The sequence below is a fragment of the Myotis yumanensis genome, unplaced genomic scaffold (assembly GCF_028538775.1).
Source record: "Myotis yumanensis isolate MYYU_CA2020_CCGP unplaced genomic scaffold, mMyoYum1.0.hap1 SCAF_16, whole genome shotgun sequence".
Taxonomy (NCBI): Eukaryota; Metazoa; Chordata; class Mammalia; order Chiroptera; family Vespertilionidae; genus Myotis; species Myotis yumanensis.
The window spans coordinates 13,025,435-13,051,698 of record NW_027223767.1 but is presented as its reverse complement, the minus strand read 5'-3'; the positions used below and the strand labels follow the sequence as shown (position 1 = coordinate 13,051,698).

General features: G+C 50.4%; 1 protein-coding gene across 2 annotated transcripts; it reads right to left on the bottom strand.

Annotated features, from left to right (window-relative positions):
- Positions 1-18,246: 18,246 nt before the first annotated feature.
- On the bottom strand, positions 18,247-23,138 carry ASGR1 (asialoglycoprotein receptor 1). Of its 2 annotated transcripts, none has more exons than XM_070393123.1 (9): positions 22,931-23,138; positions 22,641-22,741; positions 20,872-20,988; positions 20,622-20,717; positions 20,169-20,240; positions 19,364-19,450; positions 19,105-19,256; positions 18,923-19,029; positions 18,247-18,759 (listed from the first exon to the last, which is right to left on the bottom strand). In XM_070393123.1, the coding sequence occupies exons 2-9, from the start codon at positions 22,705-22,707 to the stop codon at positions 18,585-18,587; spliced, it is 873 nt and encodes a 290-aa protein (XP_070249224.1). In that variant the 5' UTR covers positions 22,708-22,741; positions 22,931-23,138; the 3' UTR covers positions 18,247-18,584. The 2 variants fall into 2 exon arrangements, with proteins under 2 accessions (XP_070249224.1, XP_070249225.1); XM_070393124.1 differs by having other exon boundaries at positions 18,674-18,759; positions 18,919-19,029.
- Between the last annotated feature and the right edge of the window lie 3,126 nt (positions 23,139-26,264).

Genomic DNA, 26,264 nt, shown 5'->3' with positions numbered 1-26,264 from the left:
TGATGGCTTAGTGCTGCCTGGAGGCGGGAGAGGCTCCCACCACTGCTGCTGCACTCACCAGCTGTGAGCCTGGCTCAGGGCATTCCCCCTGTGGGAGTGCACTGACCACCAGGGGGCAGCTCCTGCGTTGAGTGTCTGCCCCCGGGTGGTCAGTGTGCATCATAGCGATAGGTCCTTCTGCAGTTTGGTCGATTTGCATATTAGCCTTTTATTATGTAGAATTTTTCAAGAAGATCAGAAAAAGTCAGATACCTGTCTGCACCGTTTCCACTCAACCAGAAGCCTTCCTTCTCAAATGCTGTACGTCCACCTGTTATACCACCATCATTCTCATCATCCAGGACAGAAATTTACCAGGGTCTTATTTTTCTCTTTCCTCTACATATCCCACCCCCCAACTCCAGTCAGTTACTAAGTCTTGTCAGTTCTGCCTTTATAGTGTCCCCAGGATTTTCTTTCTACTCCTGTCACAACCGCTCTGGTCCAGCACCTTCTCACTTTACTCCTAGATTTTGCTAGAGCGTTCTATTTGGTCTCCCTGATTCAAGCTTTCCACTCTAGACCACTCTGCATATGGAAACTAAAATAATCATATTTTAATCATCTGTCTCATTTGGAAACTTTCAGTGGCTCTCCCTATTTCAGTGTAAGTTTCACACCCTCAGCAGGTTTTCATAATCATACTAGAGGCCCAGTGCACGGATTCATGCACTGGTGGGGTCCCTGGCCTGGCCTGCAGGGATCGGGCCAAAACTGGCTCTCAGACATCCCCCGAGGGGTCCCGGATTGTGAGAGGGCACAGGCCAGGCAGAGGGACCCCACCGGTGCACCACTAGAGCCGCGGAGGAACCAGGGGAGGGCTCCAGGGCGAGTCCAGCCTGTCTCACCCTGTCCTGATAGGCCAGACCCCAGCAGCAAGCTAACCTACCGGTTCGAGCATCTGCCCCCTGGTGCTCAGTGTGTGTCACAGCAACTGGTCGAACGGTGGACCAGTCAGACACTTAGCATATTAGGCTTTTATACATATACATTTTTCACTGCTTCCTAAACCAATTCTTTACAGCCAGACTGGTCATTACGTCCTGATCATTCCTGCAGCCATGCTTTTGCCTGCACTGCACTCACTAGTTTTTCTCTATTTAACAAACCATAGACTCCCTTTAGGTACCAGCTAAAGTTCTAGCTTATTCATGCAGCTTTCCCTGACTCCCACACCACGGTGACTACAGACTCTGGTGAATTATAATATCTCTTTTAGTACTTAATTATATATCACCTCCCTTTTTATGCGTATTTCCTTTCTTCCCACTAGCATTGTTATGTTCTTTAGACAATGTCCTATTTCTGTAGCTTCCACAGCACTTAGCCCTGGATTGGGCACAAAATGGGTGATATATATAGAAAGCCAGGGGGCAGAGATGAGTTCTGGAGGTAACTGAGGGATCCAATAATAATAATAGCTGACACATATATATGTGTTAGGCAGTGATATAAGTGCTTTACATATATTAACTCGTCTAAATCTCACGACAATCCTATGTGGTGGTAACTATATAATCTTCATTTTACAGAATGAATCCAAGGCTAATAAATGACATAAGTGCAAACCCAGTCACTCTGGCTCTAGACTCTGTACTCCTAACCACTTTGTTGTATCATCGCCGATAAGGTGAGCAGGGGGCCAGGTTGCTTTAAAGAGGATGGAGCAAAAGGGGGAGAAGAGTAGAAGTTAAGGGATGGAATGATGGGGCTAAAAACACGGATAAGGAAAAATAATATACCCGGGTAAATACAACTGCGTCTGACGACTCCGGCTGCTGAGCTACGGTAGCTTCCAGGTGGGTGCGAACTCGCTACCTGCTCTCGAGGTGGACGTGGGAGTCCCTTCAGGGCACGTGGGAGAAGGAGCTGCAGTCAGGACCCTCCCGGGCGAGGCCGTCCGCTCCGACCTGCCCCGCTGCGCCCGTCCGCCGCTTCCCCCCGGGGAGACCGCGCCAGGGTCTGAGCCAACCGCTCCGGCCGGGGTAACGGACTCCCCACTTTTCCGTTGGAAAAGCGTTCTCCCCGCCAGAGCGGGAGGGCTCAGCTAGAAGTCCCCGCCCCTAGTCCCTGATTGGTATGGCCTTGATTGGTGTGTTTGATTAGTCCAAACGCTCTGTCCTGATTGGTCAGAATAGGGCCGCTCTGATTGGTCAGAAGTGCACAGCTGATTGGGTGAGGAAAGCCTCAGTCCTATTGGTTGGAACGGATGCCTTTTATAAGCGTTCGCTCAACCTGCAGGAGCGGCAGGAGCGCAATGCAGGCCGGTAGTTCAGCTTCGCTGTAGGCAGGTGAGTGCCCTCCAGCCTGCAGCTTCTCCGCAAAAACAGTTTGCGGGAGAGTCCCCTGTGCGGAAATGGCTGCTAGGCTCTGCTGCTTTTTTTTTTTTTTGCTTTTTTTAATGATTTTATTGATCTTTAGAGAGAAAGAAAGGACAGGGATAGAGAGATAGGAACATCATCCATCGGCTGCCTCGTGCACGCCCCCTACTGGGGATCGAGCCTGCAACCAGGGCATGAGCCCTGACCGCAATTGAACCGGTGACCTCTGGGTTCAACTACTGAGCCACACCGCCTGGGCCAGGCTCTGCTTTTTTTATTCGACTCCAGTCAGACACCAGGAGCACTTCTTAGTAGGCGTCCATTTTTTCCCCCTTCATCCTCTTGGCAGGGTTCACAGCACATGGATAGCCGCTCTCCAGGTACCCACCCAGCCCTCGTGCTGCAGACTCCTCCCCACCTCTATCCTCCCCCCATGCTCACCTCTGCTCTGGTCTCCTCCACCCCTGCCTCCCCTCAGCAGAGGGGAAATGTGCCTACACATCAAGTGACAAAAAAAAAAAAAAAAAAACAATAGTTTTACCTGGGGAGAGAGGTGCGTTGTTCAAATGGAGATTGCATTGCCGCAGTTTGCAGGCCCCACACTCTCTCTCTCTCTCTTTCCTCTTCAAAATCCGTGCCAGGGCAGTGCCTCGGTGGGACAAAATGGACCCTTTGGCACACGGACCCATTGCATTCATCGTGCTGGTTTGGTTTTTTTGGAATGAAAGAAGCCTCTTGTTTTGCAGACCTCTCTGCATTTCTAGTGTGGTTTCTTTTAGATTTTTATTACATGTCTGTTCCTTTAACAGGGATTTGAGGATATATACAGGTTATCAGTTTAGACCAGTAGGGAAGCCTTATCTAGTCTGTGTTTGTTTGTATGCCTGGGTGCCAATGGTCTCAGTTGCTGGTGAATGGCTGATTGAAAAACAAAGCAGAAAACCAAACAAAACCAAAACAAACATGGTGATTCCTCTATTCAAAGTCATTTTGGGCGTTCGTTCTGACGATGGGAGCTTAGATTGAAAGAAAGAGGGAATTTCCTCTGCTGCCTGGCCTAGAAACTGCAGGGCTGGGCCAGAGGGTGCCCTGAAGGGAGACGGACAAACTTCATTGTCAAAACTCCAATTGGGCGTCGCTCTTCAGAACAGTGGCCGTCTCTAATGATGCTGAATTTAGCGAAATTTAATTTAATCATTCAGATTGGGATTCCAAAACAGATTTTATCTGTACAAATCTTATTAGATGCATTCCTCACTTGTGAGATTGTATTACTTAATAATCCCAACTAGAATGGAGAGAATTTTTTACTGGTAGTGTCAAGTGAAGAAGAATATTGACTAGGTGTTTCATCACCCAACAGCAAAAAGTATGAGTTGCAACCAGTGCATGCAGACATGGCAAGCCATGCACACTCTGGCCTGCATGCCAAGACGGAGGAATGTTTATATAGGGGGAGGAAGTTACCGGAAGGGGAAGTTAGAACCATAGAGCGTTATTATAAACGTAGAGTTCTTCCTTAGGGTTCCACTATTCTAGGGTCTCACAACTACATAGAATATTAGAATTTCTATAAGCTCTTCCCAAAGACCCTCCCGACTGGTTACATTTTCTTAAGCTTCCAGTTCGTCTTTACAGTGGATTTTGTATTTTGTGGCATTGCACATTTTCAGAGGCGTCCATGTAGTATCTTTTTGTGCATTCATACTGGGAGGGAGCCACCTAATGTCCTAGGGCTGTCACAACAAAGTGCCACAGACTGGGGGTCTTATCAAACAGAATTTATTTTCTCACAGTCCCGGAGGCTGGAGGCCCAGTATCAAGGTGTCATGGGCAGGGTCGGTTCCCTCTGAGGGCTGAGAGGGAAGGCTTTGTTCCAGGCCTCTGCCTGGCTTGTAGATGGTCGTCCTCCCCTCGAGTCTTCACAATGTCTTCATTCTACGCGTCTGTGTATAAATTTTCCCTTCCAGGTCATTTTGGATTAGGGGTCACCCTAATTACCTCACTTTAACTTAACTCTCTCTTTAAAGACCTTATCTTGCCCTGGCTGGTTTGGGTCAGTGGATAGAGCGTCGGCCTGCGGACTTAAAGGGCCCCAGGTTCAATTCGGGTCAAGGGCACATGTCTGGGTTGCAGGCTCAATACCCAGTAGGGGGCGTGCAAGAGGCAGCCAATCAATGATTCCCTCTCATCATTGATGTTTCTATCTATTCCTCTCCCTTCCTCTCTGAAATCAATAAAAATATTTTAAAAGAATATTTTAAAAAATAAAATAAATAAAGACCTGATCTCCAAATAAGGTCACATTCTGAAGTACTGGGGTTAGGAATTCAACACATGAATTGGGGGAAGAGGGACACAGTTCAGTTCATAACAATAGTATATTACAAAGTTTATGAGTATATAGGCTCTGATGGCCAACATAAAGATTTGCTTTTAAAAAAATAATTTTATTTACTTATTAAATTTCATTTATTGATTTTAGAGAGAGAAATATTGATTTGTTGTTCCACTTATTTATGCATTTATTGGTTGCTTCTTGTGTAACCGAACAACCAAGGGGTCCGGGCTGCCTGTCACTACTTGAGCCAATTCAGCAGAGTGAGGGTTGAATCATATATGAGTGTTTATTCCAATATTACCAGCAGGATGGGAGAGCAGCAGGTCATCCACAAAAATCTGGTCTGCCTCTCCCCATAAGCCAGCTGCTTATATTAGAAGGACAAAGAAGGAATTGCAGGCACGGGGAGGTAGGTTACAGGTCATGTGGGCTGAGGGTGGGGGGGTCACAGAGGGCAGGTGCCTCCGGGTGCCCCCAGAACAGATTGTAGGCAATAGGGGCTGCGGGTTGTAAAGAGCAGGTGCCTCCAGGACTAGATTGCTTCAGCCACGAGGTTGTAAATCCCTCCATCATGATAGGCAGTTCTCGGACAGGAGGATGGACTGCATTCCGATGTTAGCTCCCATGTCCCAGGGCGTGCAACTCTCAGCGAGGTTAGAATGTGCTTTCTCTAAGCAGAACAGAACCATCCTTGTTAACAGAGCGTGATTAATATTTCTTATCATTGTAGCTAGTCTCCAATATTCTGTTTCTGCCCCTAACACTTATATGTGCCCTGATCAGAGATAGAACCCTCAATTTTGGTTTATTGGGATGATACTCTAACCAACTGAGCTACCCGGGGAGGGCAAAGATTTGCTTTTTGAGGAAGAAAATTTTACCCTTTGCAACAGCATGGATGGAGCTGGAGAACATTGTGCTAAGTGAAATAAGCCAGTCTTTTAGAGAAAGACAAGTACCGTATGATTTCATTCATATGTGGGATTTAATGAACAAACTGAACTACCAAGCAAAATAGAGACAGACTCATAGATAGAAGGCAGTCAGATAGCAGGGGCGGGGGGTGCGGGGGAGGGACAAAAAAGAAAACTCATGGACAGTGAAATGATGGGGGGGATGGAAGAGACCATAGAGGGGATAAACGGTGATTGAAAAAAATAAAATAAATTCACATTAAAAAATAAATAAAATTTACGTTATACATTTAAAAAAAGATTTGCTTTTTGGACAAGCGAAGCCTGCCATTGGGGGACTGCTTGCACATTTGTAAACAAGTATAGGCTGGTTTCTATGAATAAATTGTCCTTCCTGTCCTTTCCACCCTAAGAATCCACCCCCCTCAGGGCGGGGGGGGGGGGGGGGGGAGGGGAGCCATTGTACTCTCGCTGGTTATTGTAATATTGAAATTTGGTCTCTTGGGCCCAGGGAGGCCAGTCCCAATGTCTCTGGTCATAAATGTCCATAAATTGCATAACTCTGCAATCACAATAGTCCTCCCCCTTTCCCTGAGAGATGCATACTTGCTACCCTTCACCTGTCCGGGCCTCTCTTGGCATCCTTGGATCCCCCTCCCAATGTGGAGGTCTCCCTGTGGCTTCTCTCCAACTGGGGCCACCTCGCTGTGATTACCCACAGCCAAATAAGCTGTGACTCTGAAGCTGTCCCTGGTCTGATCAAGATCAAGGTGCCATGCTCATGATCTGGCTAGGTTGCTCTTGACAAGGCACTAAGACTTGAACCATTGTCTATTTTGAGGATTGTGTGCCACCTCGTTATTTTATTGATTTGGGTGTACTTCTTAGAGATTCTGGATTCACAGAGCTAATCAAAGTAGCTGAGAGCAGCTCTAACAGTTGGCTTAGTTGGTTGATTAGAATCTGGCCTCAATGGTGGTCTGTACTGGTTGAGATTGAGGTAATACCAAAACTTCCCTGGTTGCTGTAGACTAGAGGAAAGATCACAACGGCTGCATCTTGGCAAGTAGGTGTGGAAATAGGCCAGCCAGTCACCTACCTAGTAGCAGTCTATTAGGCTAATGGCACTCGACGTCTAAGAAGGGGCAGCTTATATATTTAGTCATTATTCAGCATATAGATTTGCCTTCATTGCCTGCAGTGTTTTTGCCATACATAAAATTTGAAGTATTTTTCACTTCTTGTTAAAACATCAGGGATAGCCATGGCTCCTATGTACCAATTCTACTCTTTCCTAAACCAGTTGTGTGAATTGTAACATCTGAACCAGAGTTTTTGAGAAGTAGCATTCCAGGCATTCAGAATTGAGAAAAATAGCACATAAGAAATAAATCAATTCCATCATCAAGTATTTCTTTTTATTATTGTTGTTATTGATTTGAGAGAGAGAGAGAGAGAGAGAAACATCAATTTGTTGTTTCACTTACTTATGCATTCATTGGTTGATTCTTGTATGTGCCCTGGGTGGGAATCAAACTCTCAACTTTGGCATATCTAACCAACTGAGCTCCCTGGCCAGGTCTCAAATATTTATTAAAAAGTGATGAAGTCAGCCGAAACCGGTTTGGCTCAGTGAATAGAGTGTCGGCCTGCGGACTGAAAGGTCCCAGGTTCGATTCCGGTCGAGGGCATGTACCTGGGTTGCGGGCACATCCCCAGTAGATGTGCAGGAGGCAGCTGATCGATGTTTCTCTCTCATCGATGTTTCTAACTCTCTCTCCCTTCCTCTCTGTAAAAAATCAATAAAATATATATTTTTTTTAAAAGTGATGAAGTCAGCCCTAGCCGGTTTTGCTCAGTGGATAGAGCATCAGCCTGTAGGACTGAAGGGTCCTGGTTCAATTCCAGTCAAGGGCACATGCCCGGGTTGCAGGCTCAATCCCCAGTAGGGGGCATGCAGGAGACAGTCAATCAATGATTCTCTCTCATCATTGATGTTTCTATCTCTCCCTCTCCCTCTCTGAAATCAATAAAAATACATATTTGTTTTAAAAAATGATGAAGTCAGCCCAGTTAATGTGGCTCAGTGGTTGAGTGTCGACCTATGAACCAGGAGGTCACGGTTCAATTCCTGGTCGAGGCACATGCCCGGGTTTCAGGTTCAATTCCCAATGTGGGACATGCAGGAGGTAGCCAATCAATGATCCTCTCTCATCATTGATTTTTCTCTCTCTCCCTCTCCCTTTCTCTGAAATCAATAAAAAAATTTTTTTTAAATGAGAGAACTTTGAACAGACTGAAGCTGAGAGCATGCCTTGAACTGAGGAGTGGGAGAAAGGAAAGATGTCTATGTACATGTCAGCCTCCACACCCCGAAATCCTTGGGGAGCGCCAAGAAATAGCCCACTGGGACAGGCCCAGAGAAGGAGGCGAAGCGTCCCTGGAATACTTCTGGAGGCTGAACCAGAATAAAAATAAAATAAGAATAAAAATATTAGAAAGGAGAGGCCAATTTTTTAAATGGCCGACATTAGGTACCCCCATTGTGATGCAGTGGGCGCTACGCAGCATGGCCTAAATCTGATTAAACTTCTCGTGCTGACGACCAGTTTATAGGGAATTCGATGGGGATGTGAATGTGCTCACAGCTGTGCATTCCTTCAAATCCAGAGGTGGAGAATGTCCTGTTTCTCATGGCGTTCCCAATCCTGCTCGCACTTCCATAAACTGTCCCTCTATTAAATCAGCCCACAGTCACCCATTTCCTGCGTGCTGTCTGTTTCTCGCTATCACCCTAACTGATCCAGTATCATTGAGCTGGAGTTTTTCACTTTCATGCAGTCAGTTTTACTAATTTTTGTTTTGTTTTGTTGGTGTTTTGTGCTTTGGAGAACTTATTTATAAAGTCTTTCTGTACCCCTAGGTGAAAATATTCTGACTTCTATTTTTTTTTTCCTATTACTTTGATAATTTTACCTTTTATGTTTGGGTCTTGAATCTATCCAGCCCACCTTTGTGTGTTGGAGTTTTTGCATGGAGTTCTTTTTTTCCTATGAAGGGCCAGTTTTCCCAATATCTTTTCTCCACACGTTTGAGGTGGCCCGTCATGACATATTAAGTTCCCACACATGCATAGGTCTGTCTCTGATCTCCCTCTTCCACGCCATTGGCCTATTTGTCTGTTATTGTATAATCGCCGTGCGGCTTTTATAAATATGGCTTTGTAATACATTCTAATGTCTTTTTTCCCTTTCTCCCAGTTTTTGCTTTTCCCCCTAAGTATGATTTTTATTTCTTTTTTCTACATTTTTTTAAATATATTAAGTTATTTTTAAAAATCCAACTGAAATTAATATTTTCTTGCATTGAACTTATGTGTTAATTTGGAAATACTTTTAATATTTTTCTTATCTGCTCTTTCTACATTAAAGTGGTTTTTTTAAATATATTTTATTTATTTTTTACAGAGAGGAAGGGAGAGAGATAGAGAGTTAGAAACATCGATGAGAGAGAAACATCGATCAGCTGCCTCCTGCATATCTCCCACTGGGGATGTGCCCGCATCCCTGTACATGCCCTTGACCGGAATCGAACCCGGGATCCTTCAGTCCGCAGGCCGACGCTCTATCCACTGAGCCAAACCGATTTCGGCTCTACATTAAAGTGTTGATAGCTGCATGCTACACTGGAGCCTTGTATTAGGTCTAATTATTTGCTGATGGTGTTGATTTTCTGTGCAGATGATCATAGAGTTTTATCCCTTCCTTTCCAATTCTTACACCTCTGAGGCCTTTTCCTGTCTCAGGCACTTTCGCCAGGATGTCCCGGATGATGTTAAACGGCAGCAGTCATAGCAGCGTGGCAGACCTCTCATTGGCCCCAGTACCCATCCTCCCCTCTTCTCTACACCAGGCGTCACAAACATTCCTGCAAAGGGCCACAGGGCAAATATTTGCCAGCTTTGTCGAAACTACCCAACTCTGCTCACAAGGTGAAAGCAGTCATGAGCAATACGTACACAAATGAGCATGGCCGGGTTCCAATAAAACATTGTTTACAAAAACAGGTGAGAGCCACGGTTTGCTGACTTCTGCTCTACTAGCATGTCAACAGAAAGCCTGGATTGTTAGCTGAAATTGGCCGTCCAATATAATAAAACCCTAACACGCAAATGGACCGAATGGTGGAACAACCAGTCACTATGATGCGCACTGACCACCAGGGGGCGGGCAGACACCGCAGGTCAGTGTGCTCCCATAGGGGGAGCACCGCTCAGCCAGAAGCCCTGAGCCCAGCTCACGGCTGGCAAGCTCGGTGGCTCTGCGGCAGTGCTAAGGATGTCCGGCTGACAGCTTAGGCCCACTCCCCGCAAGAGGGCACAGGCCAGGCTGAGGGACCCCCCTGAGTACATGAATTTTGTGCACCAGGCCTCTAGTCTAGAATAAAGAGTGCACTACTCAGCCACATTTTCGGCTAACTGTGGCCCTGGGACTAGTTCTGATCAAACAGATGTAAGATCATCCAACTTCCAGAAGTGTCCTCGGAGGGAGAGAGAGAGCGTGCCATTCTCCTCTCTTCTCTCCTGCCTGGAATGTGGCTGGAGTGGGGCAGACATCTTAAAACGTGATAGAATCCACATGTTGAGGATAACAAAATAGAAGCAGCTGAGATCCTAGAAGATTTTCTCGTAAGTAGGTGTTAAACTTGCTTTGAGTGCTTTCTCTGCATTGTGATTTTTTTTCTTTTATACTCCATTAATCTAGTCTTCTGCTCTCCCTAAGTCTATTTTTTAATTATTTTTCTTTTTTTTAATATATTTTATTGATTTTTTAGAGAGGAAGGGAGAGAGATAGAGAGTTAGAAACATCGATGAGAGAGAAACATCGATCAGCTGCCTCCTGCACCGGGGATGTGCCCGCAACCCAGGTACATGCCCTTGACCAGAATCGAACCTGGGACCTTTCAGTCCGCAGGCCCACACTCTATCCACTGAGCCAAACCGGTTTCGGCCCTAAGTCTATTTTATTAATAAATGTGTTCTGGCCCTGGCCAGTTTGGCTCAGTGGATAGAGCGTTGGCCTGCAGACTGAAGGGTCCCAAGTTTGATTCCAGTCAGTCAGGGGCACATGCCTGGGTTGCGGGCTTGATCCCCAGTAAGGGGGCTTGCAGGAGGCAGCCGATCAGTGATTCTCATCATTGATGTTTCTCTTTCTCCCTCTCCCTTCCACTCTGAAATCAAAAATGTATTCAAATAAATAAATGTTTTCTGATGTTAAACCATTTTTGAATTCTTGGCATATATGCTACTTGAACATATCTCTGTTAATACACCATTTGATTGGGTTAGCTTATGTTTTACTTAGGGATTTTACACGTCTAGTGATTGTAGTAAAGAATTCTTTATTTGAGCCTTAGCCAGTTTGGCTCAGTGGATAGAGCATTGTCCTGCAGACTGAAGAGTCCTGGATTCCATTCCGGTCAAGGGCACATGCTCGGGTTCTTGACTCAATCCCAGTTGGGGGCCTGGGGACATGCTGGAGGCAGCCATCAATGATTCTCATCATTGATGTTTCTATTTCTCTCTCCCTCTCCCTTTCTCTCAGAAATCAATAATAAAAATATAGCCCTAACTGGTTTGGCTCAGTGGATAGAGCTTCGGCCTGCAGACTCAAGGGTCCCAGGTTCAATTCCAGTCAAGGGCATGTACCTTGGTTGCAGGCACATCCCCAGTAGGGAATGTGCAGGAGGCAGCTGATGTTTCTCTCTCATCGATGTTTCTAACTCTCTATCCCTCTCCCTTCCTCTCTGTAAAAAATCAATAAAATATATTTTGTTAAAATAATAATTAAAATATTTTTTTAAAAAAATTCTCTATCTGAAATTAGTTAAAACTTGCTTTATGTGCCCTAACCGTTTGGCTCAGTGGATAGAGCGTCGGCCTGCGGACTGAAGGGTCCCAGGTTCGATTCCGGTCAAGGGCATGTACCTTGGTTTCGGGCACATCCCCAGTAGGGGGTATGCAGGAGGCAGCTGATCAATGTTTCTAACTCTCTATCCCTCTCCCTTCCTCTCTGTAAAAAAATCAATAAAATATATATTTTAAAAAACTTGCTTTATGTAATTTGCTCACATTTTTTAAATGTCCCAGTGTACTTGAAAAGAATGAGTATTCCGCAGGTAATGAGCACAGTGTACTAACTGTGTCTATTGCATCGTAATACTACAACCTGAAGTTCAAAACATGTGTCCTTGGGGATTTTTGTGTGTCTGCTTGATCTGGCGATTGCTAGAGAGATGTATTGCAATCTCCTACTATAAATACACATTTGTCCATGTGTTCTTGTACTTCCAAAACTTTTGTTTCAAGTATTTCGTGGGCCTCTTATCCCATGCACATATATTTAATACCAGTATCTTCCTGTCAAAGTAAACCTTTTATCACTAGGAAATGACTCTTTATTTCTAATAGCACTTTCTTATAAATTATACTTTGTATGATCATTACTTTGGTTAGAACTTGCCTGGCAGATCTTTTGCCTTCGACTTCTTTTGCTTTCAACTTCTCTGTTTTAGATGTGCCTCTGGGGCACACAGTTGGACTTTATTCTTTTTTTTTTTTTTTTTAAATCTTTATTGTTCAGATTATTACATTTGTTCCTCTTTTTTCCCCCCATAACTCCCCTCCTTCCAGCTCCCACCCCACCCTCCACCCTCACTCCCCACCCACTGTGTTCATCCGTAGGTGCATGATTTTTGTCCAGTCACTTCCCGCATCTCCCACACCCCTTTTCCCCCCAAGAATAGTCATTCTATTCCCTTTCTATGTCCCTGATTCTATTAAAATCACCAGTTCATTCTGTACATCAGGTTATTTATTCACTTGATTCTTAGATTCATTTGTTGATAGATGCATATTTGTTGTTCATAATTTGTATCTTTACCTTTTTCTTCTTCTTCCTCTTCTTAAAGGATACCTTTCAGCATTTCATATAATACTGGTTTGGCGGTGGTGAACTCCTTTAGCTTTTCCTTATCTGTGAAGCTCTTTATCTGACCTTCAATTCTGAATGATAGCTTTGCTGGATAAAGTAATCTTGGTTGTAGGTTCTTGGTATTCAGCACTTTGAATATTTCTTGCCATTCCCTTCTGGCCTGCAAAGTTTCTGTTGAGAAATCAGCTGACAGTCATATGGGTACTCCCTTGTAGGTAACTGACTGTCTTTCTCTTGCTGCTTTTAAGATTTTCTCTTTGTCTTTTGCTCTTGGCATTTTAATGATGATGTGTCTTGGTGTGGTCCTCTTTGGATTCCTTTTGTTTGGGGTTCTCTGCGCTTCTTGAACCTGTAAGTCCATTTCTTTCTCCAGGTGGGGGAAGTTTTCTGCCATTATTTCTTGAAATAGGTTTTCAATATCTTGCTGTCTCTCATCTTCTGGCACTCCAATAATTCTGATATTAGACCGCTTAAAGCTGTCCCAGAGGCTCCTTACACTATCTTCACACTTTCGGATTCTTTTTTCATTTTGCTTTTCCAATTGGGTGTTTTTTGTCGAATCTTTGGTTTGATTCTTGAGCTCCTCTGGTCTGCTATTGGGTATAATATTCTTTATTTCAGTCCGTGTATGCTTACTTTCTAATTTCTTTATCGTAGCATCAAGGGTCTCATTAGTTTTCGTGAGGCTCTGCACAAATTTATGGCAAGCCCTCAAAATTGCGATTCTTAGCTCCATATCCTCCATTTCTGTCATGTTTTTTTGTCTCCGCATCTTTTATGCTTTCTTGGTGCACCCCCTTGTGGTCTTTGTGCGCAGTCTTGTTCTAGCCAAGCCTTAATTGTTGTAGTTAACACTAGAGGGATTTGACCACCAGGCCGACTGGCTGTAGGAATCAGCTGTGCGGAAAACATCTGTCTTCTGGGGAGGCGCTAATCCAGCCTTTGCCTGAGGCGATCGGCAAATGGCTGTGCGCAGGGCTTGGGCGGGCGGGATCAACAGGGCGGGGGGAGGGAGCCGCTATGGCCGCTCTCAGTCCGTCCCCAGGGGTTCTGCCTCTCTGTCCCAGCAACCGCTGCAAACCTCGGAGGGGCCGTAGCCAGACAGTCCCGCTTCTCCCGTTTGAGTCTGGGTCCCTAGAGACTCGCCCGGATCTGTAGCCCAGAGTCTGAGACTCACTCCTGATTGAAAACGACAACCGCGCCCTCAGCCGCCAGCCCGCTTTGCGTGCGCACCACCTCACCACCGCACCGCCGTACCTTTAAATTTTCCACACTACGCCTCCTCTGAGCGTCGGAATGCTGTTGTTTTTGCTTCTAGTTGAAGAGTCTCTCCTCAGCCAGCCTTCCTGTGGTTCTGGTTGATGTCCGTTCCGACTTTTAGTTGTATTTTTGAAGTGGTTGTTTACGGCGGCAATCTCCGGTGTTTACCTATGCCGCCATCTTCGATCTCCTCCTGGACTTTATTCTTTACTAGAGGCCTGGTGCACAAAAATTTGTGCACTCGGGGGGGGGGAGGAGGGGGGGTCCCCCAGCCCGGCCTGTGCCCTCTCACAGTCTGGGACCCCTCGGGAGATAACGACCTGCTGGCTTAGGCCTGCTCCCGGGGGGCAGAGGGCAGGCCCAATCCCTAGGTGCAGCCCCTGGTCGGGCTCAGAGCAGGGCTGATTGGGGAGTTGGGCCACCGCCCCCTGTCATGCACAGAGCAGGGCGGATTGGGAGGTTGTGATGCCACCCTCAGTCACGCTCAGGGTAGGGCTGATAGGGGGTTGGGGCACCGCCCCCGGTCACACTCAAGGCAGGGTCGATGGGGAGGTTGCGGCACCACCCCCTCTGATGCACAGAGCAGGGCCAATCAGGGGGTTGGGGTGCTGCCCCCTGTCACTCACAGAGCAGGGCCCATCAGGGGGTTGGGGAGCTCCCCCATCACGCACAGAGTAGGGCCGATAGGGGAGTTAGGGCACCGCCCCCTGTCACACACAGAGCAGGGTGGATCAGGGGGTTGGGGCGCCACCACTGTCACACTCAGGGCAGGGCCGATGGGGAGGTTATGGCTCTACCCCATCACAGACAGAGCAGGGCCCGTGGAGGGCGGGGGGGGGGGGGCGCGTTGGGGCGCCACCCCCTGTCACACACAGAGCAGGGCCTGTGGGGGGGGGGGGGCACCACACCCTGTCACACACAGAGCCGCAGGGCGATCAGGGGGTTTGGGCGCTGCCCCCTGTCAGGCTGATCCGGTGCCAGGAGGCCTTGTGGCTCCGCTGATCCTGGTGCTGGGAGGCATATTACCCTTTTACTATATAGGATAGAGGCCTGGGGGCTGGCTGGTTTGCCCTGAAGGGTGTCCTGGATCAGGGTGGGGGTCCCCACTGGGGTGCCTGGCCAGTCTGGGTGAGGGGCTGAGGGCTGCTTTCCCGAAGCGAGTGACTGAAGCTTCCAACCACTCCTTGTTTTCTTTTTTTTTTTTCTTCTGGGCCAGCTTTAGCTCTGGCTCTAGCTCTGAGGCTTCCGCTGCTGGTTTGTTTTCCATTCTATAATCGAAACAATGTATAACTCCAGCTCTGAGATCCCTGCCTTCTATATTTGTTAGAATGTTTCAAACTGCCAGCTCAGAGTCCGGCAAGTCAGGCGGGGAACGTTGGAGTCTGCAGTCCCTGGAGCAAGCAAGCCTCATGTTCGCTTCCAGCTGCCTGGCTGCCGGCCGCCATCTTGGCTGACAGTTAATTTGCATAAGGATACGCTGATTAGCCAATGGGAAGGGTAGCGGTCGTACGCCAATTACCATTTTTCTCTTTTATTAGTGTAGATTCTGTCTGGAAGTCTTTTCCCTTTAACAAGATAAGTTAGTCTTTCGCATTTTTTTTTTTTTGAGTTTTCCTTTGACTTTTTTTTAAATTTTGTTTTATTGCTTAAAGTATTACAAAGAGTATTACATATGTCTCCTTCCCGCCCCCCCCCCCCCTTGGCATTCCCCGGCCTCCCCTACCGCCCCCCCCCCCCCCCAGTGTCTTGTGTGCATTGGTTATGCTTATATGCATGCATACAAGTCCTTCGGTTGATCTCTTACCACCACCACCCCAACCCTCCCCAGCTTTCCCGCTGTAGTTTGACAGTCTGTTCGATGCTGCTCTGCCTCTGTATCTATTTTTGTCCATCAGTTTATAATGGTCTTTATTATGCATAAATGAGTGAGATCATGTGGTATTTTTTCCTTCATTGACTGGCTTATTTCACTTAGCATAATGCTCTCCAGATCCATCCATGCTGTTGGTGCAAATGGTAAGAGTTCCTTCTTTTTTACAGCAGTTCCTTCTTTTTTAGTCTTTTGCATTTAATATACTCAGCAACGTACTTGGATTATGGACTAACCTTTTAGTTTGAGCTTTTCTTTTTTTCTTTAAATATATTTTATTGATTTTTTACAGAGAGGAAGGGAGAGGAATAGAGAGTTAGAAATATCGGTGAGAGAGAAACATCGACCAGCTGCCTCCTGCACACCTCCTACTGGGGATGTCCCCGCAACCAAGGTACATGCCCTTGACCGGAATCGAACCCGGGACCTTTCAGTCCGCAGGCCGACGCTCTATCCACTGAGCCAAACCGGTTTTGGCAGTTTGAGCTTTTCTTATCTACCAGTTCTATTTCTTTTTTTCTCCTTTCCTGCCTTCCCTTAAATTAACTTTTTTTTCGTTTTTTTCCCCTTTCTAAGTTTGGAAGTTATAAACTCTGCAGCGATGGAGGGGAAACAGGACCTTGACTCGCTGTTTCCGATCTGGAAGGGTTACACCAGGGGTTCTCAACCTTGGCTGCACGTTAGAATCACCTGGGAATCTTTTTAAAATCCTTGTTTCTGGGCCTCATCCTCCGGAAATTCTGTTTCTTTGTTACTAATGTTGTGGCCCCACCCCATAACAAAGAAACAGAATTTCCAGAGGATGAGGCCCAGAAACCAGGATTTTAAAAAGATTCCCAGGTGATTCTAACGTGCAGCCAAGGTTGAGAACCACTGTGTTATACGATTAGAGCCTCCACACCTGTCCTCTGACCTTCCTCCTTCCTAGGGTCGTGTGTCTGTGTTTCTTTTTTTCTCCTTCATGTTTTTGTTTTGTTTTGTTTGGGGGGAGGTCTTTTTGGTTAATCCTCACCCAAGGATATTTTTCCATTGATTTTTTAAAATATATTTTATTGACTTTTTATAGAGAGGAAGGGAGAGGGATAGAGAGTTAGAAACATCGATGAGAAAGAAACATCGATCAGCTGCCTCCTGCACATCTCCTACTGGGGATGTGCCCGCAACCAAGGTACATGCCCTTGGCCGGAATCGAACCTGGGACCCTTCAGTCTGCAGGCCGACACTCTATCCACTGAGCCAAACCAGTTAGGGCTCCATTGATTTTTTAAGAGAGGGGGAGAGACAGACACAGAGAAACATCCATGTGAGAGAGACATATCAATTGGTTGCCTCCCACACACCCTGACCAGGGATGCAGCTTGCAACCAAGTAGGTACACTGGACCGGAATCAAACCCAGGACCCTTCATCCAAGGGCCAGCGCTCTATCCACTGAGCCAAACTGGCTAGGGCCCCTTCATGTTTATTATTCACCTCTCCAAGAATCAGATTTTAATTTTGTAGGTCATATCTACATTTTTATATCCTACTTTATTAGTTTTTGCTTTTTAAAAAAAGTCCCTTTCTTCTATTTTGGGGGTTTATTTTGTGGTTTGTTTGTTTTTTAAGTTTCTCGAGTTAAAACAGCTTATTTCAACTCCCCCTTTCTTAACTTTTTAAAATAAATGTGTTGAAGGCTCTGCACAGCTCCGCCTGCCTGCTGCATTAGACCACCCACACCCCAGTGTGTAATGCTCTCCTTGTCCATTTCTAATTCACTTGCGTCTACTTTGATTTTTCTCTTAAAGTTTATCTAGAAAGTTGGTGAGAAAGGCAGATGTGATAGTCCTTTTTGGTTCTACTTGTTTTCAGGTCTAACTGTTTTATTGGGGTCCTTTTTAGAATTAGCTGGGGGCTTGTTTGTGGCTAATGGAGAATGTTTGCTGACAAACCCGGAAGTGTCTTGGTCTGTTTGTCCTGTTAACCCCTGTCCTGGGTTGTGGATTCTACTTCTCTGGGGCCTTCCCTTCCGTGGGGCCGGCTCCCCTCCTGAGTGGGGTGCTCTTGGTTGGGGCTCAGCTTTGGGTCCCTGCACTTGCCGCCTGTGGCCGCTGCCTCTCTCCACTGTGGTGCTCGCCACAGAGGCCGAGGAGCTTCAGCGGGAGCCTCGGAAGCGCCTGACACGCGGGGCAGCCCTCTTGTGGCGGGGGGGGGGGGGGGGGGGTTGCTGGAAGGATGGTCCCAGCACAACACCGTGTTCCAGCTGAGACTCGGAGAGCAGAGTAACTTGCCTTAAATCACACGCCTGTAAATAGCGCATCCCTCCCTCTGGCCCAAAGCCATACTGTTCCCAGGCTAACCCATTACCTGCCCAAGGCTTCCCTATGCCAACGTCCGTTCCCCATTCTTTTTTTTCCTCTTTGTTTATTGATTTTCTTTAGAGAGAGAGGAAAGGTGAGGAATAGAGAGGTAGGAACATCGATGATGAGAGAGAATCATTGATCGGCTGCCTCCTGCACGGGATTCAAGCCCTGACCTACTGGTTCATAGGTCGACACTCAACCACTGAGCCACACCAGCCAAACCCATTCCCCACTGTTAATCCCTTATAATTAGTCAACTCAGACTGTTTCGTATATTTCTCTTTTTACTCAAAAAAAAAAAAAAGTTGACAATAACCTGCAAACCGCAGAGAGTGGCATAGCTCTCAATCTCCCCGCCCTTCTGAACATCCTCTGCATTCCTCAGCCACCATCCTCTCCCCTCCCCTACAGCCCAGATGAAAAGCCCCAAGAATGTGCAGGAGGCCCTAGGTAGGAGGATCCCAAAGTGAGGAGCCTTCAACAGGTGAAGGCATCGAGGAAATAAATTAGGGGAGCGGAGGTTCCTGGGTGGGCCTGCCCAGCTCTGTCTCACAGACCCAGCGGTAGGGCCTCCGGCAGACGTCGTCATTCCAGCGGCCATCATCTGTCAGGTGGGCACAGTCCTCGCCTCCCCCAAGCCCGTGCCCGGTCCAGTCGTCCGGCTGATCTGGCCTCCAGTTCCTAAGAAGACCAGACAGATTGGGCCCCAGGAGGCCAGGCCCTCAGCCAAGCCGAGGAGCCCTCCTGCCCTTGGACCCACCAAGCTGGGACAGCAGGGCGTTGGGGGGGGGGGGGGGGTGGTTATAGTGGAGGCCAGTGCAGAGCGCAGAGCACACATACTCACTGAAAGCCCTTCTCGTAGTCTGACCCGTCTATCCATCTCCAGGGCCCATCTTGGTCGGTGAGGCCCATCCAGGTGTTCACAGGGCCCATGTGGTGCTGGACAAATTTCTGGGGAGAGAGAGGAGGATGGTGACCTCTCCATAGAACAGACTGACTCCCCGAGGAGCCCTCCGGAGCCCTCACCTGCTCCTCCGAGGAGCCGACCACCACCAGGTGCCCATTCTCCAGCTGGCAGTACTTCTCAGCCTCGGGCCAGGGCTTCGCGGTTCGAGAGAACCAATAGCAGCTGCCTTCATGCTCCACCCAGTTAATAGGGCAGCAGTTCTTCTCAGAGCCTGGGGGGGTGGGGGGGGGGGTCGTGCAGAGGGAGGGTGAGAGGCTGAGCTGCTGCCAGGAGGGGAAGTAGGCCTGAAAGCGGGGCTGGGCATCCCTGCCGCCTCACCGTTGCCCTGGAGGATGGCCAGCTGACAGCTCAGGCTTCGTATGTCAGACACAAAGGTCTTCACATGGAACAGCAAGCTGGAGTGATCTGGGGGGACAGAGGGCGGGGGGAGGGGGAGAGTGAGGAGGGAAAGGGGTCGGTGTAAATTCTGTGTGCAGGACGGAAGGTCAGTCACAGGTGCCCCTGCCACAAGACCCCTTGGTTTGATGGAGAGAGAACGTTTCTGTCAATAAAACGTTTGAGACTTGCAGGGCGGAGGGAAGGGGAATTTGTTGTCAAGACTCCTTGGTTTGGCCCAGCCGGTGTGGCTCAGTGGTTGAGCGTTGACCTATGAACCAAGAGGTCACAGTTTGATTCCCCAGCCAGTAGGAGGTGTGCAGGAGGCAGCCAATCAATGATTCTCGTCATTGATGTTTCTACCTCTCTCACTCTCCCTTCCTTTCTGAAATCAATAAAAATACATTCTTTTAAATATATTTTATTGATTTTTTTACAGAGAGGAAGGGAGAGGAATAGAGAGTTAGAAACATCGATGAGAGAGAAACATCACATCGATCAGCTGCCTCCTGCACACCCCCCACTGGGGATGTGCCCGCAGCCAAGGTACATGCCCTTGACCGGAATCGAACCTGGGACCCTTCAGTCCGCAGGCCGATGCTCTATCCACTGAGCCAAACCGGTCAGGGCGATAAAAATACATTTAATTTAAAAAAAGAAGAAGAAGAAAGAAAGAAAGACCCCTCGGTTCGGCCTGAGAGACGCCCTGTGTTCCACACGTGGCCCGGCACACGGCTCCCTCTCCCACCTTGACTCAGGTCCTGCTGCTGTTTCTCCAGTTGGGACTCCAAGGACTTCATCTTCCTGCCCACACCTCCTCCTGGGGGAGACACTTGCTCAATGTCCCGACACCCCTAGCGTCCCACAGCCCCCCACAGCCTCAGCCCCAGCCCCCCTCACCCTCAGCCCCAGCCCCCCTCACCCTCAGCCCCAGCCCTCTCACCCTCAGCCCCAGCCCCCCACAGCCTCAGCCCCAGCCCCCTCACCCTCAGCCCCAGCCCCCCACAGCCTCAGCCCCAGCCCCCTCACCCTCAGCCCCAGCCCCCCACAGCCTCAGCCCCAGCCCCCTCACCCTCAGCCCCAGCCCCCCCACCCTCAGCCCCAGCCCCCCACAGCCTCAGCCCCAGCCCCCTCACCCTCAGCCCCAGCCCCCCACAGCCTCAGCCCCAGCCCCCCTCACCCTCAGCCCCAGCCCCCTCACCCTGGATGCGCAGGTCCTTGACCTCGGCCTCTGTGCTCACGGTGAAGTTGCTGAACGTCTCTCTCAGGGCCCGCAGCTCCTCCTTCAGCGTGGAGTCTGGACAGGAGAAGGTGTGAGTTAGACAAAAAGAGAGGGCTGTGTCCACCATCATGGCTCCCAGCACTGCCCCCACCACTGCTCCCCCCCCCACCCCTCCACCCCACCCCCCTCCAACATTGCTCCCTTCCCCGCCCACCCCTGGGGCACCCACTCTGGGATCCGATCACACAGACAACCACCAGCAGCAGGAGGCTGAGGCCCAGGGAGAGCAGGAGGAGGCGGGGTCCGGAGCAGAGCCGTTGGCAGAGTGGCCGGGGAGGAGGCGGCCCTGCGAGAGGAGAGGGTCTCAGGGTCGCGGCAGAGTCTGGGGTCCGGGGAGGAGAGCCGGCTAAGGCCCCTCTCGTAGGCTCGGGGGAATCACAGAGTAAGAAGCAGGAGCGTGTCCTGGCCAGAGCGGCTCCTGGTTGGAGCTTCCTCCGTACACCACAAGGTCAGGGTTCCATTCTGTCAGGGCACATGCCCAGGTTGCTGGTTCGGGCACGTGCATTTGTGTTTCTCTCTCTCCCTCTCCCTTCCTCTCTCTTTAAAATCGACAAAAGTACCAGCTGCATGGCTCAGGGGTTGAGCATCGATTAGCCTATGAACCAGGAGGTCACAGTTCAATACCCAGTTAAGGCACATGCCCAGGTTAGACCTCCGTCCCCAGTGGGGGTGTGCAGGAGGCAGCCGGTCCATGATTCATCAATGATTCTCTCATCGTTGATGTTTCTCTCTCTCTCTCCCTCTCCCTTCCTATCTGAAATCAATAAAAATATTTTTTAATAAATAAATAAAAGCATGTTCTCAGGTGAGGATTTTTTTTAAAAGAAGAAGAAGAAATATGGGCAGTGGGTGCTTGAGAGGCCAGAGGCCTCTGGAGGTGGGAAGGGAAGAGGCTGCAGATGGAGGCAAAGCTTTGACCTGCCCGAGCCCTGCCCTGGCCCCGGGCTGTGGCTGACCCCTAGTGGCCGGACTGTGTCAGTGCAGCTGGTGAACCTCTTCAGAGCCGTGAGGATGGAGTTTGTGAGCTGGAGACCAGCTGGGGAACCAGCGCTCCTCCCTGAAGGTGGGGCAAGAGGCAGAGGTTTCTTCCTCCCTCCAGGGGTCCCACCGCTCTGGCTGGGGGCAGGCTGGGGGCAGGAGGAGAAGGGGGGGAAGCCAGACTTCAGGTCCCTCAAGTTGCTCCCACCAGGCAGCCCTGTTCCAGTGAGCTGGGGTGTGGGAGGCCTCCCCTCCATTCTCGCCCCCCCTTATCCCCTTTCCCCATCAAAGGGCACTGCCCCCTCCCACGCCCCAGGAGCTGGATCCTCGCTCAGCCCCAACGGCGTTCCTGCTCACGGGAGAAAAAATGGAGGTCTTTTTATTATTATTGTTGTTGATGATTTTTAGATAGAGAGGGGGAAAAATCAATGTGACAGAGAAACATCAATCAGTTGCCTCCTATATGTACCCCGACTAGCTATGTGCCCTGAGGGGAATCGAACCTGTAACCGTGGTGCTCCGACTGAGCCACACTGACCAGGGCTCGGGGTCTGTTTTTTGTGTAGGAGGGCCTCATCCTCCCTCAGATCAGAGACCCCACAGCCTCTTCACAGAACTCTTATCCCCTGACCAAACTAATCACACACACACACACACACACACACACACACAGCTCACTGGTGTTGAAAGAGGAAAGAAGGAGGGGCCTAACTTCCTTCATTACCGCCACACTCATGGGCCCACCCCCTCCCCAAGGCCCTGAGAAGCGGGTGGCATGGCAAGGGTCAAGGGTACCCTCCCCAAGACAGGGCTCCAGCCCCACACCCCACACCTCCCCTAAGAGGGCAGCTCAGGCGCTCGCTATGTTCTCGCGACAGGGGCAGAGCAGAGGCAGAGGCAGGGGCATAGAAAGAAGCCGGAGCCTAATGCTCGCCCTTCCGAAATAGCGGCGTCCCTCACCTCGTCTGATCTGATGGTCATTCTCCTCGTTGTCCAGGTGCTGAAGATCCTGATAATCCTTGGTCATGGTGGGGCTGGCTGGACCCCGGACTGAGTCAAGGCTGAAGTGAGGGTTGAGATTGGGACTGAGCCGAGTTGGGGTAGGGGGTCTTTCCCTTCCTAAGCGACCCGCAGCTACGTGCAGACCTTCCTTCTTCCCCTCATTCCATCCCGGGCCTGTCCCCCCTGGAGTGTTCCCCCCAGCCCCTCGCCCCTTACAGCTGGTCCCCTCCCCCCCTCCCCCAGCTCACCCCAGTCAGTCCTCCTGCCTTTCTTCCTCTTTTAATTGCTGGTGGACTCGAGGGTGACTCCTGGATCCCTCAATGCTGTGCAGATCCCAGGCTAAGAAGGAAGCTGAAGCCTGGAGAACGGGGGTGTGCAGACAGCCCCGGACAGTGGGAGAGGGTCCATACAAGGGCCCTGAGCCCTGTGCTTACGCGTGGCTGCTTGTCTGTGTCCCTAGTGTGCCGAACCTGGCATCGCCAGTGCCAGGGACTTTGGACTTAAACAGAGGTGGAAGTGGATTTGGAACCAACCGGGGGACGTGTGGGGGTGGAAGCTGGGGGGATGGGTTGCCGCTGCTTTCCTCCCCGGGGAGGGGAGCCTCCAGGTCTGTCCCCCTCACCTCCGCAGGCTGGTCACCCCGCTTGTGTGGATTGGGAGGGGAGCCGAGAGGGCCTGGGTGCAGCTCCACGCTTCTCCTCTGTCCCTCACCCGTCACGCCTGCCTCTGAATTCCCGGAATTGTTGGTGTCCCCAACGGGATCAGAGGGCCCATGCCTGCTTTGCTCTTGCCCAACCTGGGCCTGTGACCTGGCATCTGAGCCCAGGCCCCAGCTTCCTGGGGGCTCTGCCTCCAGACTCCCCAGCCCAGGCTGAGGGGCTTCAGTCTCCTGGAGAGTCAAGTTCCCCAGCAGCCTGGGGACGAGGGGGGAGGGGGGCGATGAGATGTGGGGAGAGGCAGGAGAGCAGGCTTCCCACCTCACCAGAGACTGGTGCCCACAAACCTCCGCTGACTCCTGCTGTGGGCCCGGCCGCTTGGTTCATTAGCTCCTCTCCTCCCAGAGCACATCCAGGATGAGGACACTCAGACCCTGAGAGGTGAGAGCTAACCCAGGTTCACACTGCGAGGAGGCTGCACAGGGGGATGGAGTTGGGGCCGCCTGACCCCAGGACCTTGTGCAGCCTCCGCAGCTGGGCCCTGAGGTCTCAGAGACGGCTCAGTGGTTGAGCCGTCTGCGATTCCAGGTCAGGCCACATGCCTGGGTTGCAGGCTAGATCCCCAGTGTGGGGCATGTAGGAGGCAGCCAATCAATGATTCTCTCTCATCATTGTTGTTTCAATCTCTCTTGCTCTCCCTTCTTCTCTGAAATAAAAATATTTTTTAAAAAATAAAATAAAATACTAGAGATAATCCTCAGAAACGAAAAAGCTACTAAAAACAAAACTATGCCACAATGGTGGTATATCTACCTAGGCACTCTGAGAATTCATCCACCCTTTACATTTATTCCTTTAAGAATATATGCCTCGCCCTAGCTGGTTTGGCTCAGTGGGTAGAGCTTCGGCCTGCGGGCTGAAGGGTCCTGGGTTCGATTCCGACCCGGATTGCGGGCTCTATATTTTTAAGAGTAACTACATACTACAGGGCTCATAAAGAGTTGCAGTCAGGATAGTGGTGAAGTCAGATCTCTAAGCTGATAGCCTGGCCTTGGAATAGGTCATGGGTCAGGGGTGGGTTACTGAGAGGAAGGGGTGAGGTCAGGAGGCTGCGGGGCTGGTCTCAGTGAGGCCAGACAGGAGGGTCACTCGGGCAGGAGTTGGCAGAGGAATGGCGTGGACCTGTGGCTGCTGAAGGTGCGGTGGGAGGAGGGGATGGGCAGGGGCAGACAGCAGCACGCCCGCCAGGACCCAGAAGACGGAAACGGATCGGGAGTCCACAGAGCTTTCGGGACTGGAGACACTGAGATCATCGTCGAGGGTGGGGCCCAGATGTGGCCAGTGCCCGAGATGACCTCCACCCAGCGAGAGGGCACAGCGGGGAGCAAGCAGCCAGGACAGAGCCCTGCCAGTGGGAGAAGAGAGGGAAGAGCCCTGGGGTTGCCAGTCATACCAACGGGAAGGCGGAGTGGCCTTCAGGGCCAGCTCTTGGCACCCGGAGTGCCAGGTTCAAGGCTGCCCAGGAGGGAGAGGAGGCTCCTCTAAGAGTCGGGAAGGGAGAAGTGCTCCCAGGTGGGGCAGCCTGGGCAGGTGAACCCCGAAGGGGAAGACGCTGGGGGTCTCGGGAAGGGTGTTCAGGGTGGGAGACTCGTAGGACAGCGGGGGTGGGAGGGTGGGGGCGGGGAGCCTGAAGGCCACTGTTCTGTCTGAGTTCACCTTCCTCGCATCTGGAAAGCAGCTTAATGCTCATCTCAGAGTTATCGCCAAGGTTAAGGGAGAACATGGGCGAGAAGCCACGTCGGACACGTAGGTGCTGAGCACACCCTGTTTTCATTCTTATCATCAGGAGCAGCACCGCCAACAGCTGAGTTCCAGCTCCTTCTGCGGGAGGAGGTGGGGTCAGCCCAGCAGATCTCTGGCCCCACATCTTAGAGGGTGGTTAGCAACCTCCCTGGAGCAGAGCCGGGCCCTGGGGTGTCGTCTGAGTTGTGAAGGCTCCCTGGGCTCTGCCCTCCCTCTGCCCTGGCCCACCCTCAGAGCACTTGGAAGCTCGTGTTTGGAGGGGGCCTGCCTTGCTCTTGCCGAGGACCCTCGCTCCTCTTGGCACCGCGCAGACCTCAAGGAGAGGGGGGGGGACAGACGGGCAGAGGGGAAAGGGAGGCTCCGTGCTGGCTTCCCACAGAGGGTGCCCTGCGGTTCCCCAAACCTAGGAGAGGCTGCGCAGGGCGCGGGCGGCACTGAAGCAGGAGATGCTGGAGGAGGTACCTCAGGCTGGAGCCTCAGGGCCAGGACCAGCAGCAAGGGGAGAGGGGGCCCCAGGGCTGCAGGAAGAGAAGACCACGCACACACACACGTCTAAACAGGAGGCCGAACAACCCACCCCAGGGCTTCGACATCAGCTCCCTGCAGCCTGCAGTGCCTGGGGCCCGGCCGCAGGTCCCCCCCTCCCCCCTGCCCCCTGCGGCTCTCCCCTCCCCTCCCCTCCCCTCCTCCACTGCCTCCATCCCAGGCACCCCCCTCTTCTCAGTCCTGGGGCGGCCAGGGTTCTGTGACCCAGGGCCCTCTCTGCTCCTCTTTCCTACTCGACTTTTAGAAAAATTTAAAACTCCAAATGTTTCCAGGTTTTTTTTAACTTTCAAGTTTGCCCGGTAACTGCGACTGGAACATGAAGCCAGTGGCAGTAATGGTTCCGTGTCCGCCCTGACCGGTTTGGCTAGGTGATCAGAGCCTCGGCCTGAGGACCGAAGGGTCTCGGGTTCCATTCCTGGCCAAGGGCACACCCTGGGCTGCAGGTCCCCCAGTCCCAGTGTGTGGGGGAGGCAACCAATTGCTGCGTCTCTCTCATGTCGAGGCTTCTCTCTCCCTCCCTCCCTTCCTTCCACTTTCTCTAAAAATCCCTGGAAAAAATATCCTTGGGTGAGAATTT